Source organism: Salvelinus alpinus, chromosome 24 (assembly GCF_045679555.1).
Source record: "Salvelinus alpinus chromosome 24, SLU_Salpinus.1, whole genome shotgun sequence".
Lineage (NCBI taxonomy): Eukaryota > Metazoa > Chordata > Actinopteri > Salmoniformes > Salmonidae > Salvelinus > Salvelinus alpinus.
The window spans coordinates 22,451,683-22,473,584 of NC_092109.1; the positions used below are offsets into that span (position 1 = coordinate 22,451,683).

The 21,902-nt window shown below is 42.5% G+C and overlaps 1 protein-coding gene across 4 annotated transcripts in view; it reads left to right on the top strand.

Moving 5' to 3' along the window:
- The window catches only part of LOC139552319 (nuclear pore complex protein Nup214-like), a 69,861-nt gene that overhangs the window by 14,330 nt on the left and 33,629 nt on the right, over positions 1–21,902 (top strand). For all 4 annotated transcript variants that reach the window (XM_071363942.1, XM_071363941.1, XM_071363940.1 and 1 more), the window contains exons 19-25: positions 37–228; positions 2,514–2,596; positions 2,684–2,767; positions 2,858–3,154; positions 3,383–3,550; positions 4,279–4,387; positions 21,767–21,845. In XM_071363942.1, coding sequence (XP_071220043.1) covers positions 37–228; positions 2,514–2,596; positions 2,684–2,767; positions 2,858–3,154; positions 3,383–3,550; positions 4,279–4,387; positions 21,767–21,845 — 1,012 coding nt within the window. The remainder of the gene's footprint in view (positions 1–36; positions 229–2,513; positions 2,597–2,683; positions 2,768–2,857; positions 3,155–3,382; positions 3,551–4,278; positions 4,388–21,766; positions 21,846–21,902) is intronic.

Genomic DNA, 21,902 nt, shown 5'->3' on the forward strand with positions numbered 1-21,902 from the left:
CTAACAAATTCCCTCTGTGACTCCTGTCTCTCCCAGACACATGATTGTCCCAGAAAGGGAGGCTCTGTTCACGGCCCTGGCCAACAACCTGGACATCATCAACCAGCAGAAGCAGAGACTGGACACACTGGTCAAAGACCTCCATGCCCTGCAGCTCTACAACAAGACTGCAGCCTGGAGTACTCCTGGCCCCACCCAGCCCGCTGCAGCCACCCCCACAGAACAGGGGTATGTACAAGGGTGTATACCTGAAATACAATGGCCAGATATGTAGCAGCACGAGGATGTTTTTGGTCTGTTTATTTTTTTTATATGTCAAATGTTCACTGGGGCATGTGTGTGTTACAAATAGCAGCACCCACCCGTAGCACGCGCTCCAGCAGGTATATTTCACTGGTCATCCCCAAAGCCAACACCTACTTTGGCTGCCTTTCCTTCCAGTTTTCTGCTGCCAATGACTGGAACAAATTGCAAAAATCACTGAAGTTGGAGACATATCTCCCTCACTAACTTTAAGTGTTAGCTGTCAGAGCAGCTTACAGATAGATCACTGCAGCTGTACACAGCCCATCTGTAAATAGCCCCTCCAACTACCTACCTCATAGCCATATTTGTTTTTGTTTTTCTGCTCTTTTGCACACCAGTATTTCTACTTGCACATCCTCATCTGCACATACACTGCTCAAAAAAATAAAGGGAACACTTAAACAACACAATGTAACTCCAAGTCAATCACACTTCTGTGAAATCAAACTGTCCACTTAGGAAGCAACACTGATTGACAATAAATTTCACATGCTGTTGTGCAAATGGAATAGACAAAAGGTGGAAATTATAGGCAATTAGCAAGACACCCCCAAAAAAGGAGTGAATCTGCAGGTGGTGACCACAGACAACTTCTCAGTTCCTATGCTTCCTGGCTGATGTTTTGGTCACTTTTGAATGCTGGCGGTGCTCTCACTCTAGTGGTAGCATGAGACGGAGTCTACAACCCACACAAGTGGCTCAGGTAGTGCAGTTCATCCAGGATGGCACATCAATGCGAGCTGTGGCAAAAAGGTTTGCTGTGTCTGTCAGCGTAGTGTCCAGAGCATGGAGGCGCTACCAGGAGACAGGCCAGTACATCAGGAGACGTGGAGGAGGCCGTAGGAGGGCAACAACCCAGCAGCAGGACCGCTACCTCCGCCTTTGTGCAAGGAGGTGCACTGCCAGAGCCCTGCAAAATGACCTCCAGCAGGCCACAAATGTGCATGTGTCTGCTCAAACGGTCAGAAACAGACTCCATGAAGGTGGTATGAGGGCCCGACGTCCACAGGTGGGGGTTGTGCTTACAGCCCAGCACCGTGCAGGACGTTTGGCATTTGCCAGAGAACACCAAGATTGGCAAATTCGCCACTGGCGCCCTGTGCTCTTCACAGATGAAAGCAGGTTCACACTGAGCACATGAGCACATGTGACAGACGTGACAGAGTCTGGAGACGCCGTGGAGAACGTTCTGCTGCCTGCAACATCCTCCAGCATGACCGGTTTGGCGGTGGGTCAGTCTGGTGTGGGGTGACATTTCTTTGTGGGGTCGCACAGGCCTCCATGTGCTCGCCAGAGGTAGCCTGACTGCCATTAGGTACCGAGATGAGATCCTCAGACCCTTTGTGAGACCATATGCTGACACATGCACATTTATGGCCTGCTGGAGGTCATTTTGCAGGGCTCTGGCAGTGCACCTCCTTGCACAAAGGCGGAGGTAGCGGTCCTGCTGCTGGGTTGTTGCCCTCCTACGGCCTCCTCCACGTCTCCTGATGTACTGGCCTGTCTCCTGGTAGCGCCTCCATGCTCTGGACACTACGCTGACAGACACAGCAAACCTTTTTGCCACAGCTCGCATTGATGTGCCATCCTGGATGAACTGCACTACCTGAGCCACTTGTGTGGGTTGTAGACTCCGTCTCATGCTACCACTAGAGTGAGAGCACCGCCAGCATTCAAAAGTGACCAAAACATCAGCCAGGAAGCATAGGAACTGAGAAGTTGTCTGTGGTCACCACCTGCAGAATCACTCCTTTTTTGGGGGTGTCTTGCTAATTGCCTATAATTTCCACCTTTTGTCTATTCCATTTGCACAACAGCATGTGAAATTTATTGTCAATCAGTGTTGCTTCCTAAGTGGACAGTTTGATTTCATAGAAGTGTGATTGACTTGGAGTTACATTGTGTTGTTTAAGTGTTCCCTTTATTTTTTTGAGCAGTGTATATCACTCCAGTGTAAATTGATCAATTGTAATTACTTCGCCACTATTGGCCTATTTATTGCCTTACCTCTTTACTTCAATTGCACACACTGTATACAGATGTTTCTATTGTGTTATTGACTGTACGTTTGTTTATCCCATGTGTAACTCTGTTGTTTTTGTCGCACTGCTTTGCTTTATCTTGGCCAGGTCGCAGTTGTAAATTAGAACTTGTTCTCAACTGCCCTACCTGGTTAAATAAATAAAAAATACTTTTGTGTTTAATAGTTTGGACAACGAGCTGGAGAGTTTGAGAGATGCACTCCTGAAAGCCAGTCTAGAGACCATTCCTAAGACCTTAAAGTCTTCAGGTAAAATACTTTCCAACCTGTGTCTCACTGTGTTAGCTATTGTTCTTGAGTGATGTAAATGTATTATAATTCTTTCCACTTCTTCAGCCAAGATGTCTCCAGTGAAGCAGTCTCAATTGCGTAACTTCCTCTCCAAGAGGCAGACACCACCAGTCCGCTCCACTGCTCCAGGTACTCCCAACACACATAACATAGTGAGCAGTGTAGTGTAAGTAATGTGTGGAATGTACTTCTCCTGAATGGTTCCATCTTTTACCCCAGCCAACCTGTTCCGCTCGGCCTTCCTCTCTCCCAATTACTACGAGGATCTGGACGATGTGAGCTCCACCTCCTCCCTGTCTCAGGCCCTGGACCCTGACTACTCTCACTGTTTTGAGGAGGAACCGGAGCCCGAGCCTGCCCCCCTCCCCGTGCTGCCCACCTCTATGCCCCGCCACCCCACGGTGGTACGCACCCCTTCCATAGCCCCAGGGTTTGGTGCCATCCAGTCCACTCCTTTCAGCAAGGTGCACCAGGGCCTGGGCATGGGCCTGGGACTCAGCCCCATCCTAAGCACAGGTAGGAAACTCCATTTACTTTTTAGTTGACCTTTATTTAACCAGGTTGGTCAGAGAACAAGAGGTTCTAAAACTTTGCTGTTGTACTATGTAGTTTGTATTGCATGTTTTATCTTCTAGTAACAACCATCAGGACAGAGAGGGGACAGCCAACCATATGGTTTTCAGAGAGCTGGTCTGTTGTAAAATAAGTTATCAAATGTACTAACATCTTTAGCGTTTTTTCTAGTTTCAACCAATAAGATCAGCATGGGAGGTGCGGACAGCACGGCACTAGCCACTAAGACGGTGAAACACGGAGCCCCTCCCACTGAGAAGGCCACACCCGTCCCCCTCCCTGCCCAACAGGCTGCTGCTAAAGCCGCTTTCCTCAGGCAAATGGCTAATCAGAAAACAGGTGGGCGGGGCTTGACCTTTGTAGAGGTTGCAAATAATGGAAAGTGTATTGCCTTTGTGACTGTTTTTCTGTCACTGTAACTCCCATACAACGTTGCATTTACCTAGTAAAAAATCTATCCATGTTTCATTTTCTGTTCCGCACAGGACATGGGACCTGTTTCTGTATTTGTTGACCATATTAGGCTCTTTTAACCTCAGTAGTATAACTTGCTAGTTTGTCAATTTTTCAATCTGGGAAGAAGCTTTCATTGGTAGTCTCGCTACACTGAAAACAGTTTGACAATCCGATGTATTGACCAGCAGAGCTTTAGTGACCGGTAAAGGTTTTCTGCTCAACAACTGTCTTCATGCCATATTCATACTCCGACACCATGGGGAGACAAAGACCAGGATCGCTGGTGAACTGACAACCCCATGGTTTTACTATGCAGAATTATGGTTGATAAAACTTTAGTCAACAAATGTAATTATTTAAACATGACTTTTAATCAATTAGGCCTATTCATGATAGTATACGTCTGTTTGTCAGTAACCCAACATAACGTGACATTGAGTACTGTTAGATTCACACAATTATGCTATTATTGTGGATAGTCAGATTTAATATAATAGTTTGATTAAAATGTTTACATGCTTTGCAAGAATAGCAACATGCTTTTGCACGTATTTGATCACTTTTGTATAATGATGAGGATCATTTGATTTTTCTCCTTTGTGGACAACCAGTGGTCAGTTCCTCTCTGGCAGAGTCTACCCTGAAGACCGTTCCCCAGGTGGTAAACGTTCAGGAGCTCAAGGACAAAGGACCGCCACTGCCTGTATCCACTGTGATCAAGTAAGTCTTCATCTTTATTACCATCCCTCTTCATCAGGGCTTTACCTGGGGCCTACTTTCAACAATGCTAGGCACCTTTTCTGATTGCTGTTCCCAAAACATAAAATATATGCACATAGATAAGACATTATATAAAAAAATATATATGTAGATAAGAAATGTGACAAAGTAAATACATTTCTCGTGATTAGGAACACGGCTGAATGATTCCTATCTCATAACACTACAATATTACAATAATTGGATGATTCCAATCTGACTCACCATTACTGTACACAGAACCTACAGTCCACATAAATACTGTACACAGCAGCTTTCTTGTGTGTGTTTCTGTTTGTCTAAGTTAAAGTCCTGTGTACTGCAGTGTTGGGTCTGCTGACAGTGCTGTGTCCCTCACGGAGTCCCTTAGGGTCTGCCACAGTGAATCTGTTTCTCTTTTTTTAAACAACTCAAGTCACGGAAATACAACGTCTTTCTTAGTCTAATACGCATAACGTGTATTTTTTTGAGTTTGAGCGATGCATGGTCTTCCGATTGGCCAGGCTTTAAAATGAGGTCACGCTAGAGGAAGAGAGGGGTAGAGAGAGGGGTAGAGGGAGAGAATCGCGATTTTAGCTTGGTGAGGCATGTTTACAATGACTCGCTGAGGCAGAAAGATACAGCCACATACAAATAGGGGCAATGAAAGAACGTGGTGAGCGAGTGTGCCATACACAGTACACAAAACATACTGTGAACTATTTTCACTGGTCCAGCACATAGACGGTCACAACACTAGACTGGCGCTGCATGGAAGGGCTGTGTATGTGGGGATGGGCATACACGAGGGCAATGGACCATGATATAAAGTATGTGTGTAAGAGCGAGAGTGTGTGTGCGTGTTGTGAGTTTACGTCCTTGGGGGGGCGAAGGCCCACGTCAGTACTAGCCTATGCCGTTTGTCTATGCGTGTGGCTGCATACGCCCATATACAATATGTGTGGTTTGGGATCTTTTGTGCGAGTCCCATCACAGCTGGCATATCCCAGGCCTCTATTCCATATGCTGGGGGCCACAACAGCACAAAGCACAGCACTGCCATTTTCTCTCTCTCTCTCTCTCTCTCTCTCTCTCTCTGCCTGTCAGGTCTGACATTTAAAACCTCGCCCCCCCGTCTCCCTTATCAGGTCAAGATGACCAGCAATAAACTGATAAATTAATCTGAGAGCACAAACACACACAGAATTGAGCAATCATAAAACACAAGGGTGAAACGCTTGCCTGACACCCAGGTTGTAACGCTAATGGGGTATATGTGAAGGGCATTGGTGTATAGACTAGACTAAAGCATGATATTGAACCCTTAAGATCAACACACACAAAAATACATCAAGTATTTTTATGTGAATATGTCTAGAGACTGAAAGCATTAAATAGATTCTCCGGTACTTTTGTATACTTTTTAGCCAGTAGTTCTGAAAGTAGCGCTCACAAACCGTAAATTGCATACTATGTCACAAATTTGCACCACTTCATTGCTCTCTCTCACTCTGCTGTGTGTGCATCTTGCTAGCTGTCACTCAAATAGTGAGGGGCTGAAGTTCATTGGCTATGAATCGAATTGCTAGTGGGCTTGCCCAGGGAAAATGGCACATCAGTTTCCAGAAAAGGTAACTTTCAAACTATGGATTTTGTGGCTAATTGAGGTAATACAGTAGTACTGCTCATAGATTATGCATATATGAAGTACACATTGACACATTCAGCCCAAAGCGGGAGGTTTAAAAATATTTTTCCGTAGTCACCAAAGTTCCGGAGCATGTAACCAGCTGTTTTTGAGGCTGGATTGGCAAGATCAAGACCCTCCAAACATGCTTAGAAGCATTCATACAACAGTCCCAGATTTATACCAACCATAAGCCTGTCGCATGCTTCCCAGTGGAAACAGTTTGCGCACAAATTATGGAAGTGTTCGGACTTTTGGCGTTCGTCAGGTTTCTTTAGGCTGTTCAGGCACACACTTTTGTTTTTGAGGCAAGTAGAAGTTCGGTAGCCGAAGTCTATGCCCCTTCGTCGGTGATTGGTCAGCAGTACTACTTCTAGTAGGAGTGGGAACTGTGGACGGGATTCTTCAATGAAGTGTTTGTTATTCAATAAGAGACGACTAGCTTTCATGCACATTTTTTCACTTGAGAAATACTGCACCAAACATCTTGGTTAGATGTAAAATGTTGCGACTAAGACCTCAACAAAAACTTAAAATTGAATGGCAGATTTTCTTTATTTATCTTAGATCAATTGACTACTATTTTTACGGTTTCTCAGGAGGGACAAAAAGTAATATTGCAGCTTTTTTCTAGTTTTTCATGCGAAGGTCTTTTAAAGGGAGTATTTGAGGAACAGACGTTTGTGTCGCCTAGCCGAGTTCTGCTAGGATCAAATTGAACCTACTAAGCGGGCGCCTTTAGAGCCTAGATTGACGGTTAGATGGCTGACGTTCTGACCTTGTGACTTTAAGAGTCAGATGGAACGCTGCTAATTAAAGACTTAACATTGCTCAATAGTATGAGATGTGTATTAAAGAGCTTTGCGGTCACACACACGTGTACACACGCGCACTTCCCAAAAAGTACATACATTGGATGCACACACAGACTCCCGTCACGCTTGCGTGAGTGTGCTACATTTTTGACCTCTTGTGTCACTGCAATTGCTGATATAAATGGCTGTTGATGACAGCTGTGCATGTAATTTGTCAATGCCAGAGGGACTGAGCGGTGCAAGGTTGGACAGAATGGACAGATGTTGGCAGCTGGCATACGGGTGCAGGCTAGTGATGGGGGATAAATAGTTACATATCGGGATATGATTTTTGACGATGTATCGTTTTGATATCGCAATATTATTTTTATGCTAGTTAGTTGTACCTGCACCAAAACTCCAGTATTTTTCCTTCATAGTGTTGTTCTCCATCTTTTTAAATTGGGAGCAAATTTGCTTTCAGCACTTTTATTTCCATGACTGATCAAATACTAGTTTCCTCATGCTCTCTCTTGTCCCTCTGTAGCAGACATACGGTGAGCAATATGTTTGGAACATTGAATCGCAATAAAAAATCACCGTATCGAATCACATTACATATAGAATCGTGAGAATCGCAGTACATATCGTATCTGCACTTAAGTATTGTAATATCTTGAAGCCCCTGGCAATTCCCAGCCCTAGTACAAGCCTGTGTCCCTGTTATCATAATGACAGAGAGAGAATGTCACTCCCCAATGTCACAGCACATTCAGACTGGAGGGCGGAGGAGGACCTTCAATTTGTACCATCAGCGGTTTCTGTTTTTATAATAATTGTTCTTGGGGGAAGGAGCAGTTGAAAGTGCGTTTTATGCTTCTGAAGTGTAGATAACGGATAAACCCACAAATGTTCTACTCTTTGTAGACAGTAACTGGTATTTGGGAATTAAATAGTAAATTGATAAATTTATTTATTTAGAGCACTCCTTACATTTTGATTACATTTAAGACCGTTAAATGCACATTACCCATCATCCTTGTCTAGGGAGATCTTTGTCTCTTACTTTGACCCTGATCCCTATTTTTCACCATAGCTAAATCACCCATAGCTAATAGTCACCTATAAGCAGGTTATTACTTCCCAGAAGAGCTGTACGCAGGTACAGCCATTTACTAATCCCATGTCCCCAGCCTGTCCTGTCTTTACTGCAGTAGTGGTGTTGTCCTGCCCCAGCCACGGTGTGTAACTGGGGACATAGTATAGATTATCAGAGCTGCTGCTGCCAGCCAGATGCAAAGAGCCACTGTGACCTTTCACTTGATGGCGTGCCAACGTCCGGACGGAGAATGGGATTTGGTGTATGGGGGAAAACCTTACCGCAGCAGTAATAGTGTTTTCTCTCACACAACCTCTCTCTCTCCTCTGTCCTCCGCTCTCCCATTTCTTTCCTGTATTTCTCTTTCTTGTTACTACATCTGTCATCTCATGCCCTTTTACACACACACACACACACACACACACACACACACACACACGACTGACAAAATGTATCTTACTTAAACATGCCAGTCATGGTCTTTTGAGCAGAGCACCTCCAAGCATATAGCCAGCTGTAGCTTCCTATCCTTCCTATTAAGATTTACTTTGATTAATTCATTTCATTTTATCCGTGGGTGGTCTTTTAATTTCAAGCTTCAGTGGCTGTGTGATAGAGTTACAGTGTACTATGTTCCAATTAACAGCAGGAACATTGCACTGGAGTGGGTGGTCACTGGTGCCTGGCCTTGCCTGGCTGGCAGTGTCAAAGCCGGCTGACTTGTAAACCTGGGCTGATACATAGCAGTGCTTGTAAATGTGTGTGTCTGTTGGTGCCAGGTTACGCTGCACATGTGTGCGTGTGTAGGGCTGGCTCAGCTACCATCTAACTGACGGTTATGGATGAAGACCGTCATGGGGCGGCAGGAAGCCTAGTGGTTAGAGCATTGGGCCAGTAACCAAATGCTGGATCGAATCCCCGAGCTGACAAGGTAAAAATCTGTCTTTCTGCCCCTGAACAAGGCAGTTATTCCCTGGTAGGCTGTCATTGTACATAATAATTTGTTCTTAACTGACTTGCTTAGTTAAATAAAGGTTTAAAAAAATAAAAAAATAAAAAATGTCATAAAGTGTGTTTATTAATATTTTCTGGGAATGAACAGCTGATGCGTGTGTCTGCTTGACTTATAGCACCTAGGAAAGAGCAGGCGACAGCAGAGCGCTCTCCCATCTGAGTTAATGCACTGCTAAGGCCTGCCCATGCAACTTTGATGGAGAGACACTGAATAATTCAGTGGGTCTGGCTGACCCAAGGCAAGCTGCAGGGGGAGCGGTCAACAGATAGGTGCTGCTCACCAAACTGACATGTTTTTAACTATGGATGTGTTGTAGCATGGAGAAACAACTCCTATCCGCGGCCTTTGCAGATCTGAAATAATTAGTTGGGTGTAAGCAAAATGGAGGAAGCTCCAATAAAAACCAGCCATCACCATTTTGCTTACAACTATCTAATCCTTACCGTGCTTGGAGTAATTCAGAATTTTTGCATGCTTCACTGTTGGTTAGCTACTTATCTACTCATGTTCCAGTGCACCCTACTGCCACAGATGGAAGAAGGAGCCAAATGTCTCACAGGATGTAGAAATCTGAAACACCTGTTTAGTCTAGTGGTGTGAAATGAGAGAAGATGGAACTAGATGAAACTTGGGTGACATTCTGCTAATTTTCTCATCGATGAAACATTCGATCTCAATTCAGGTTTCTGTTCCCAAAACTAAAATCTATTAAGAAGAGTGCACCATGTTTTGTAGACTTGACCCATTGCCAAAGTTTTAAAAAATGGTTTTGTTTAGAAGGAGTGTATGGGCGAATTGAGTTATTGGATAATGGAAATGTGCTAAAACGCACCAGTATGATCTCGCTAGCTTGTGTTTGGCTATGCCAACCACCTTGCATGTTCTGTGCACTATGCTTAATTTTCTCCCATTGAAAACAACGCCAGTGACAGATCTTGAGTTAGTTACCAGTATCTTTGGCACTGCCTGATGAGAGAGCTTATCCCTGGAAGGGGCCCTGTTGGCAATAGGATTTCACTGGCCATTCTTGGCCTGACTTGGGCATGCTTGAGTGAGTGTGGGCTTCAAGATGACAGCATTGGCACCCCACAGTTCAAACTCATCACCATGTGATTAAACTTTGTCAGAGGATCAGCTGTCACTTTACACTACACATCCTCCTCTGTCTGTAACCTCACTGGCTATACATCTATAGCGGATGATCCAGGATCTATTAGCGTTTAGATTGCATATCTGTCAAGCCTGTTCAGTGTGTCTGTCTTGTTTAGTGCTTAGGCTATTTCCTCCACACACACACACACACACACAGTCCTTTGCTTGTGTGTCTATTGATCCATGCGGGCTGCCCATTGTGGCGTGGTGCTCATACTGATGCAGCACTGAGACGGCCATGAGGAAAGCGGCTGATGAGCTGAGTGATCATCCCCAGCTCTACCACCTGCTCTTCTCTGTCTCTCCGTCTCTGTGTCTCTGCGTCTCTCTCTAAATAGTTACAATGCAACTTCAGTTAACATGGAATTCTGAAGGCAATTTAGTTCTTAAAATGACAAGGCAATGCATTCTTGGAGACAGTAGATATTTTACAAAATAAATAATGTTTTTCAAAATAACCAGAGTAAAGCAATGAATGTACAGGATGATGTGATGGCAGAATGATGTACTAATGTGATAAGCTAGAGAATCAAACAGGGAATGGGGATTAGAGGGCCTAAGATCAAACAAACAGTTATTCTTGATATTTCAGAATGAAACAAGGCAGGCAGGGATTATAGGTGTTATACCATGGTGCTTGCCTACGGAGCTGTGAGGGGAACGGCACCTCCGTACCTTCAGGCTCTGATCAGGCCCTACACCCAAACAAGGGCACTGCGTTCATCCACCTCTGGCCTGCTCGCCTCCCTACCTCTGAGGAAGTACAGTTCCCGCTCAGCCCAGTCAAAACTGTTCGCTGCTCTGGCACCCCAATGGTGGAACAAACTCCCTCACGACGCCAGGTCAGCGGAGTCAATCACCACCTTCCGGAGACACCTGAAACCCCACCTCTTTAAGGAATACCTAGGATAGGATAAAGTAATCCTTCTAACCCCCCCCCCCCTTAAAAGAGTTAGATGCACTATTGTAAAGTGGTTGTTCCACTGGATATCATAAGGTGAATGCACCAATTTGTAAGTCGCTCTGGATAAGAGTGTCTGCTAAATGACTTAAATGTAAATATATAGGAGAAATATAGATAGTAATGACAAAAGTAACAGATACAGGTTACACACACATTCAAAGCAGGGAAAAGATAGGTGGAATAGCATTCCTCATGAAGCTGGTTGAGAGAATGCCATGAGTGCAAAGCTGTCATCAAGGCAAAGGGTGGCTACTTTGAAGAATCTCAAATATATTTACATTTTTTTTAACACTTCTTTTTGGTTACTACATGATTCCATATGTTATTTCATAGTTTTGATGTCTTCACTATTATTCTACAATGTAGAAAATTGTAAAAATAAAGAAAAACCCTTGAATGAGTAGGTGTGTCCAGACTTTTGACTGGTACTCTAGTCAAAATGTTTGAAAGCAATACCGTGTAAAATTCAAGTCAGTTGGGAGTAGGTTTTTGAAGTCCCAATGCCTTTTTCATCGGGTCTATGACCTGACGTATAATACAACAATTGACACATCAATCCGTTCGTTTTGATTTAAGCTAGTCTATAAAATACTTTCTACAAAAAAGAATCCTCAACATATGGGGCATTGAACAGTCAGCCTTGTGCAGACTCTGCCACGAGGAAGCAGAATCAATAGAACATATTTTCTGGTACTGTCCATCGGTGGCTCGCTTTTGGAGTCAGGTCCAGGAATGATTGTTATGTCATAATATCAGGGTTCAGATAGAGCTACAAACTGTTATTGTTAGGGGCTCTGAAAAACCAAGATCAGTCAATGGGAAATGCACTACATGACCAAAGGTATGTGGACACCTGCTATTCCAAAATCATGACCGTTAACATGGCTATGTGCTCGATTTTATACACCTGTCGGCAATGGGTGTGTCTAAAAAAGCCAAATCCACTAATTTGAAGGGGTGTCCACATACTTTTGTATATATAGTATATCATTATACTCTTGGGTAAAGTATTTATTTTTGGGGCAATATCGGTAGAAATTGTACAAATAGGGAGGTCCGGGACCCTCATAATACATGATAGTAAAATGGAGGGATGTATTGCAAAAGAAAATGGCATTATACTGGGAAAGATGGGTTCATTTGTGGACATCGGAAGGTTGGAGTTAAGATCAGAATGAATCAAATCAAATCAAATTTTATTAGTCACATACACATGGTTAGCAGATGTTAATGCGAGTGTAGCGAAATGCTTGTGCTTCTAGTTCCGACAATGCAGTAATAACCAACAAGTAATCTAACCTAACAATTCCACAACTACTACCTTACACACACACACAAGTGTAAAGGGATAAAGAATATGTACATAAAGATATATGAATGAGTGGTGGTACAGAACGGCATGGCAGATGCAGTAGATGGTATAGAGTACGGTATATACATATGAGATGAGTACTGTAGGGTATGTAAACATAAAGTGGCATAGTTTAAAGTGGCTAGTGGTACATGTATTACATAAAGATGGCAAGATGCAGTAGATGATATAGAGTACAGTATATACATATGAGATGGTGGATTGGCCGCTATGGGTGAAAAATCCTGCACTTAAAGAAAATTAGGAATATATGTACAGTGAGGGAAAAAAGTATTTGATCCCCTGCTGATTTTGTATGTTTGCCCACTGACAAAGAAATGATCAGTCTATAATTTTAATGGTAGGTTTATTTGAACAGTGAGAGACAGAATAACAACAAAAATATCCAGAAAAACGCATGTCAAAAATGTTATAAATTGATTTGCATTTTAATGAGGGAAATAAGTATTTGACCCCCTCTCAATCAGAAAGATTTCTGGCTCCCAGGTGTCTTTCATACAGGTAACGAGCTGAGATTAGGAGCACACTCTTAAAGGGAGTGCTCCTAATATCAGTTTCTTACCTGTATAAAAGACACCTGTCCACAGAAGCAATCAATCAATCAGATTCCAAACTCTCCACCATGGCCAAGACCAAAGAGCTCTCCATGATGTCAGGGACAAGATTGTAGATCTACACAAGGCTGGAATGGGCTACAAGACCATTGCCAAGCAGCTTGGTGAGAAGGTGACAACAGTTGGTGCGATTATTCGCAAATGGAAGAAACACAAAATAACTGTCAAACTCCCTTGGCCTGGGGCTCCATGCAAGATCTCACCTCGTGGAGTTGCAATGATCATGAGAATGGTGAGGAATCAGCCCAGAACTACACAGGAGGATCTTGTCAATGATCTCAAGGCAGCTGGGACCATAGTCACCAAGAAAACAATTGGTAACACACTACGCCGTGAAGGACTGAAATCCTGCAGCGCCCGCAAGGTCCCCCTGCTCAAGAAAGCACATATACATGCCCGTCTGAAGTTTGCCAATGAACATCTGAATGATTCAGAGGACAACTGGGTGAACGTGTTGTGGTCAGATGAGACCAAAATGGAGTTCTTTGGCATCAACTCAACTTGCCGTGTTTGGAGGAGGAGGAATGCTGCCTATGACCCCAAGAAACCATCCCCACCGTCAAACATGGAGGTGGAAACATTATGCTTTGGGGGTGTTTTTCTGCTAAGGGGACAGGACAACTTCACCGCATCAAAGGGACGATGGACGGGGCCATGTACCGTCAAATCTTGGGTGAAAACCTCCTTCCCTCAGCCAGGGTATTGAAAATGTGTCGTGGATGGGTATTCCAGCATGACAATGACCCAAAACACACGGCCAAGGCAACAAAGGAGTGGCTCAAGAAAAAGCACATTAAGGTCCTGGAGTGGCCTAGCCAGTCTCCAGACCTTAATCCCATAGAAAATCTGTGGAGGGAGCTGAAGGTTCGAGTTGCCAAACGTCAGCCTCGAAACCTTAATGACTTGAAGAAGATCTGCAAAGAGGAGTGGGACAAAATCCCTCCTGAGATGTGTGCAAACCTGGTGGCCAACTACAAGAAACATCTGACCTCTGTGATTGCCAACAAGGGTTTTGCCACCAAGTACTAAGTCATGTTTTGCAGAGGGGTCAAATACTTATTTCCCTCATTAAAATGCAAATCAATTTATAACATTTTTGACATGCGTTTTTCTGGATTTTTTTGTTGATATTCTGTCTCTCACTGTTCAAATAAACCTACCATTAAAATTACAGACTGATCATTTCATTGTCAGTGGGCAAACGAACAAAATCAGCAGGGGATCAAATACTTTTTTCCCTCACTGTATAATTATTTAACTACAGGTAAATTAGGAATATATGTTTAGTTATTTAACTACATGTACTGTAGAAAATAGCTGTAAGTAGCAGTAAAAGTATTGCTGTCTGTCTGTTTACTCCAATCAGGGTAGGGTAAAAAATTATCAGAGGGAAGGTTTAGCATCAAACCATGGAAGCTGTCTGTTCAATGTCTAGGTAGGAGGAGTGCTAATCCCACACACTTAGTGGAGTTCCTCACAAATTCTAACGGTGTGAAAAGACTGACTTCAAGTTGACTACGAGGACTATACACTATAGAGCTTTACCACAAAGATTACAATACACAACCAAGACAATTGTTTATGAATAACCAATAGTAACCAATATACTATTCTGCAACTAAAGGTAAAGTTCAAATACTATTTAGCGTTATCTGAATGCACATCGACCAGGGAGTGCCTGGCTTACAGAACGAGGAAGACCGTATGGGGCATTGCAAACCCCCCCTTCATTTCCCATGAGGGAATTGCTGTACAGTCTATGACCAGAGTGAGACAATTTAGCATAGTTTGGATGTTAAAATGATGGTCACCCCCCTGGAAGTCTTTTTGAGTTGCTTTGCAAAGGGCGTGTGACTGGTTGAAATTGGGAACAAACTAGGCAGCTTTTGCCTCTTTAGGGGCATCTTGTGTCATCTGTGGCCAATAGACTACCTGGAGCAGTGTATTGCATGTCGTTCCTGAGAGACTATCCTCCTGCAAGAGTTGCATGTACATATAAAGAGCTTGTTGGCTCTGGGAAATACACATATAAATTATGACTGGTTCAGGTTGTGTACCCTGTCACGTATAGGCTTCGATCACTAGCAATGCTAACGTGGTCACGCAAACAAAAATAGTACGCCTAACTCAAAGAGCAGGGAACTTTCAGACAAAAGTTATAGGTTGTCACCTAACGTAAGTCACCTAACGTAAGTCTCAATCAAAATGATGGCTCAAGGTCAAGTTACACTAGTATGGGCAATGGAGGTTGAGCAGCCTCATTTACTATCAGAAAATCATTAGCAATACCAGCGGACACTGAATATTACCTGGATAAAACAAAATTGGACAACTAATTAAAAGAGAAGGATACCAAACGATATAGCTTATCACCTACTATAAGGGTCAAAATTACAATTATTAAACTGTAATTAAAGTCTGTGGTAGTCTTTGTGAGGGGGTATGGCAGCTCCCCCTGAACTCACTATCAGAAAATATAAATCGTAATTAGGTTGATCAGACCTTACTCTATTGCTAGCAGGAACTCAATAATCGTAGGCTACCAGTCAGATACTGGACAGCCTAATTAGATATATTGTTTTCCAAAAACAGTAACTCAACTCAGAGGCACTATATTTAGCGGAGAAGCTAGGCTAATTCAATAATCACTGTTAATTCATTATTAATTAATTAACACTACCAACTTCTTATGGCTGCATCCCACTACCGGGATCGATATGACAACAGCCAGTGAAAGTGCAGGGTGCCAAATTCAAACAACAGAAATCTCATAATAAAAAATCCTCAAACATACATGTGTCTTATATCATTTTAAAGGTAATCTTGTTGTTAATCCCACCAAAGTGTCCGATTTTCAAATATGCTTTTCAGCGAAAGCACTACAAACGATTATGTTAGGTCACCACCAAACCACAATAAGCACAGCCATTTTTCCAGCGCAAGATAGCTTTCACAAAAAGCAGAAATAGAGATAAAATGAATCACTAACCTTTGATTATCTTCATCAGATGACACTCATAGGACTTCATGTTACATAATACATGCATGTTTTGTTTGATAAAGTTCATATTTATAACAAAAAATCTGAGTTTACATTGGCGCGTTACATTCACTAGTTCCAAAAACATCAAGTGATTTTGCATAGCCACATCGTTTCAACAGAAATACTCATCATAAATGTAGATGATAATACAAGTTATACACATGGATTTATAGATATACCTCTCCTTAATGCAACCGCTGTGTCAGATTTCAAAAAACTTTACGGAAAAAGCAAATCATGCAATAATCTGAGACGGAGCTCAGAACAATAGCCAAATTAGCCGCCATGTTGGGGTAAACAGAAACCAGAAAATACATGATAAATGTTTCCTTACCTTTGATGAACTTCATCAGAATGCAGTCCTAGGAATCCCAGGTCCACAATAAATCCTTGATTTGTTCGATAATGTTCGTTATTTATGTCCAATTAGCTACTTTGGTTAGCGCGTTTGGTAAACAATTCCAAAGTCACAAAGCGCATCCACTATAACGTGACAAAATGTCCAAAAGTTCCGTAACAGTCAGTAGAAACATGTCAAACGATGTACTGAATCAATCTTTAGAATGTTGTTAACATACATCTTAAATAACGTTCCAACCGGAGAATTAGATTGACTTCAGATGAGCGGTGGAACGGAGGTCCTCCTCATGTGAACGCGCATGTGAAAGCATGGTCAGCTCGTGGCAGTGATTACTTATTCCTGTCTCCTTCGGCCCCCCTTCACATTAGTCATCAGACAAAGTTCTATTGACTGTTGACATCTAGTGGAAGCCGTAGGAATTGAAAACTCATCAATATCTCGCTGTAATTTCAATGAGAACTTGGTTGAAAATCTGCCACCTCAGAAAAAATTCAAACAGGAAGTGGAACTTCTCAGGTTTTTGCCTGCCATATGAGTTCTGTTATACTCAGACATAATTCAAACAGTTTTAGAAACTTCAGAGTGTTTTCTATCCAATACGAATAATAATATGCATATATTAGCAACTGGGACTGAGGAGCAGGCAGTTTACTGTGGGCACCTCTGTGCACCTTTCATCCAAGCTACTCAATACTGCCCCTGCAGCCATAAGAAGTTAAAGTTAATTAACACTACCTTAAAGTACGCCTTGACCAAAGGGGTCAACACCAAGTTACAATATCAGAATAATATGATTTGTCCAAGTCCATAGGTTACACAATGCAATAGAATCCAACAATAGAATTGTCAAAGAAATAGGGACTAGAGTATGAATCATGCACGACTGCCTTTGCTCCTAATCTGGGAGGAGGGATATATTCAACTAGGCTAAACTAAGGATAGAGGCAAGCGATTATTCTAATAATCCTAAAACAAAACAAAGGAGACATACAGCGTGGGTCTAATCATAAGGAACAACTTCATAGGCTTAATTCACAATAACGATTTACCGATTATGCGCCTGTTTCAGGCTAACATAATAGATTCTTATTGACTCAAATAAACTCACATGGGCTCTCAGAATAAGGACTGTTGTGTTCGGACGGCGACCAGCCATATGGTTACTGTTATGAACTACAAAACAGTCCAAGGACACCCCACGCGGGGACATTGCAAGAATTCTCTGGACTACTGAAATGCTTTGTTTTGGACTGCCTGCCAATGTCCTCTGAAGACATTGGTTCCAGACAGATATACAGTACCAGTCAAGTTCGGACACACCTACTCATTCAAGGGGTTTTCTTTATTTTTGTTGTAGAATAATAGTGAAGACAAACTATGAAATAACACATGGAATCATGTAGTAACCAAAAAAGATTCTTCAGTGGCCACCCTTTGCTTTGATGACAGCTTTGCACACTTGGCATTCTCTCAATCAGCTTCATGAGGTAGTCACCTACAATGCATTTCAATTAACAGGTGTGCATTCTTAAAAGTTAATATGTGGAATTTCTTTCCTTCTTAATACATTTGAGCCAATCAATTGTGTTGTGACAAGGTAGGAGTGGTATACAGAAGATAGCACTATTTGGTATAAGACCAAGTCTGTTTTATGGCAAGAACTGCTCAAATAAGCAAAGAGAAATGACAGTCCATCGTTACTTTAAGACATTAAGGTCAGTCAATCCGGAACATTTCAAGAACTTTGAAAGTTTGTTCAAGTGCAGTTGCAAAAACCATTGCGCTATGATAACTGGCTTTCATGAAGACCGCCACAGGAAAGGAAGACCCAGAGTTACCTCTGCTGCAGAGGATAAGTTCATTAGAGTTACCAGCCTCAGAAATTGCAGCCCAAATAAATGCTTCAGAGTTCCAAGTAACAGAGACATCTCAACATCAACTATTCAGAGGAGACTGCGTGAATCAGGCCTTCATGATCGAATTGCTGCAAAGAAACCACTACTTAAGGACACCAATAAGAAGAACAAGAGAATTGCTTGGGCCAAGAAACATGAGCAATGGACATTACACCGGTGGAAATCTGTCCTTTGGTCTGATGAGTCCAAATTGTAGATTTTTGGTTCCAACCGCTGTGTCTTTGTGAGACGCAGAGTAGGTGAACGGATGATCTTTGCATGTGTGGTTCCCACCGTAAAGCATAGAGATGGTGTGGGGGTGCTTTGCTGGTGATAATGTCGTGATTTATTTAGAATTCAAGGCACACTTAACCAGCATGGCTACCACAGCATTCTGCAGTGATACGCCATCCCATCTGGTTTGTGCTTAGTGGGACTATCATTTGTTTTTCAACAGGACAATGACCCAACACACCTCCAGGCTCTAAGAGCTATTTGACCAAGGAGAGTGATGAAGTGCAGCATCAGATGACCTGGCCTCCACAATCTCCTGACCTCAACCCAATTGAGATGGTTTGGGATGAGTTGGACTGCAGCGTGAAGGGAAAGCAGCCAACAAGTGCTCAGCATATGTGGGAACTCCTTCTAGACTGTTGGAAAAGCATTCCAGGTGAAGCTGGTTGAGTAAATGCTATGAGTGTGCAAAGCTGTCAACGTAAAGGGTGTCTACTTTGAAGAATATTAAATATATTTGTTTTATTTCATAGTTTTGATGTCTTCTATTATTCTACAATGTAGAATGTAAAATAGTAAAAATAAAGAAAAACCCTTGAATGAGTAACCAGCTCGATCTCACCTATCTTTTTCCTGATTTGAATGTGTGTGTAACCTGTATCTGTTACTTTTGTCATTACTATCTATATTTCTCCTATAATCCCTGCCTGCCTTGTTTCATTCTGAAATATCAAGAATAACTGTTTGTTTGATCTTAGGCCCTCTAATCCCCATTCCCTGTTTGTGACTCTGATTCTCTAGCTTATCACATTAGTACATCATTTTGCCATCACAATATCCATTATTCATTCATCCTGCACATTCATTGCTTTACACTGGTTATTTTTGTAAAATATCTACCGTCTTGCATTGCCTTGTCATTTTAAGAACATAATTGCCTTCAGAATTGTAACTTAACCTTCGTTATAATTGTAACTATTTGGTGCCCCGTTAATAATTTCATAGTAATAAAGCATACACATTCCATTTCACTACCCACCAACCTTATATGAAACACACACACACACACACTCCCTGGCATATCTCCACTAGAGCGGGAGATGAGCTATGCCCCTAGTCAGGCTGATATATAGTATCTCTGATGTAGAGTCATGGCACAGTCGAGGTGAGTCCATCACACGAGCCATCAGCTCTGGTTTGTGTATGTGGCCCTCAGCCGAGATAAATAGACCCCAGCTAGATAGCAGGTCACTGCCTCCATCGCATCTGATTCACTGCCAGCATAGGCTAACAATCTGAGTGCATCTCTCCTCTCATTTCTCTCCTCTCCCAACTGTCTCTCCCCCTCTTTCATCCCTCACAGCACTCACTGCCCCAATCCCCCTGTTTTATTACTCTCTTTTTTTTCAGCCTCTCTCCCATTCTCTCAATCGAACAGCTCCCTCTGTCCCCTCCCTCCCTCATCTTTGGTTCTCCCATCTTTCTCTCCCAGTCGCTCACTGTCTTTCATTTTCTCTCTGCCTTCTCCCAATATCTTTTTCTTTTCATCTATGCTAGTGCTGAACGATTAACCAAATTGTCAATATTTTGTGGGGGTTATTAAACAAGTAATTGCCCGATGTCGGTTCATTCACACCGTTTCTCCAGAGGGAAATCAAATCATTCACGAGAGAGTTGAAGTCTAGAACTATATGGGACACTGGGCTGAATGAAGTTGTAGTTTTCTGTAAGCAAATATTCAACCTAGTTCAGCGCAGAAACATGGTAATTGTCTACAATGACCATAATCCATTGTGCCTGTTTTTTTCCGTCTATGACACAGATGGATACACTTTTACGCCTGCTACTTTAAGTTAGATACACACAGACCGCATACGCCACCGCATGAGAGAGGAATGTACACAACACAACGAGAGAAAGGGATAGAGAGTTCGTGAAAGTATGTCTTATCTACTAGTTAAATTATTTCATCAGACAGCTCTGCAACATATTTAGGCAGGCTAGCCTAGCTAAATAGGTTGATTAAAGATTGTACAGTATGGGGAGAACGGAGATAACATTAGATGGTTGGTTGGCTGGCTGCTACTGCCTAAGCAGAGATGAGATGATGAATTTAAAGTTTTATAAAGTCATCACATTAAACTAAGTAATATACACGACTGAAATATTTTGTTATTTAATAGATAATTTCCTATTTCTCGATGTGGAACAATTGAATATTCAATATTTTGGGCTTTGGAATTTCCATTAAAAAGCTCTTTATAATTTGTCATTATTTCATAATGCATTTAATGTTCAAGAAAAATAATTTAAATCTGTAACAGTGATTTATTTTTTAATAATCGAACCGAACAGACCTCAAAAACCACTAATCGCTCAGCCCTGATATCCACCCCTTTCCTCTCTCTCGCCATCTCTATCGCTCTGAGATTATGTAATTAATGGACCTCTCTCAATTTCTGCTGGGCCAGGCCTCGTTCCACTGTTGTGTTGAGGTTGAATACATTTTAGGCAGGACTCCCCCTGGGGCCATTTTCCAAATTAGCCCTGCTCACAATAACGAGTCCACCCCAGCCAAACCGTCAGATAGGGGGCTTATTTTAGAGATGCACTCACCAGCCAGTCAGTCTCTCAGTCACAACACTGGGCCTGTAATGTGTCTATCCACGTCAGTATGGTTCAGTTGGCTATGGTCTGTCTGTGGCAGTAGTTATAGTGTTGATGCTAGAGAATAATTAGTGAGGCAGTGCAGTTCACCATGGCTTTTGTTTTCTGTGTTCTATTCACTGCTGTAGGTATTGTGCATGGCCCTGGCTTTTATCTGGGACGACATTAGCCTTGGATTATGCCACGTATTTGCAGATGGGGCAGTAAATTATAGGCTGATACAAAGTTCTAATGCGCACACACACCCCAATTAATCAATGTGGCGAGAATTGTTATCATACCTCATTTGTAGATATATGCATGTCTCCTCATGACTGACTTGCATTCACTTACTTTTAAAAGCTAATCCTGATGAGATAGTGTGGAGAAGAGAAATTAGGCAACATTTAAAATTTGATGTGCGGTGTAAATCCAACTCGTTGCTCAATTATTTTCCTTCCCCTCTCTCTCTCTCTCCCTCTCAGCTCGTCAGTCCCAGCCCCGGTCGGTCAGGTTGTTCAGCAGGTTTTGGCGACGGTCGCCAACACCAACCAGGCCAAACGAGTGAGTATGAAGAGTCCATCTAGCATGCTCCCAACTGTCAAGGTGTTTCATCTGTGT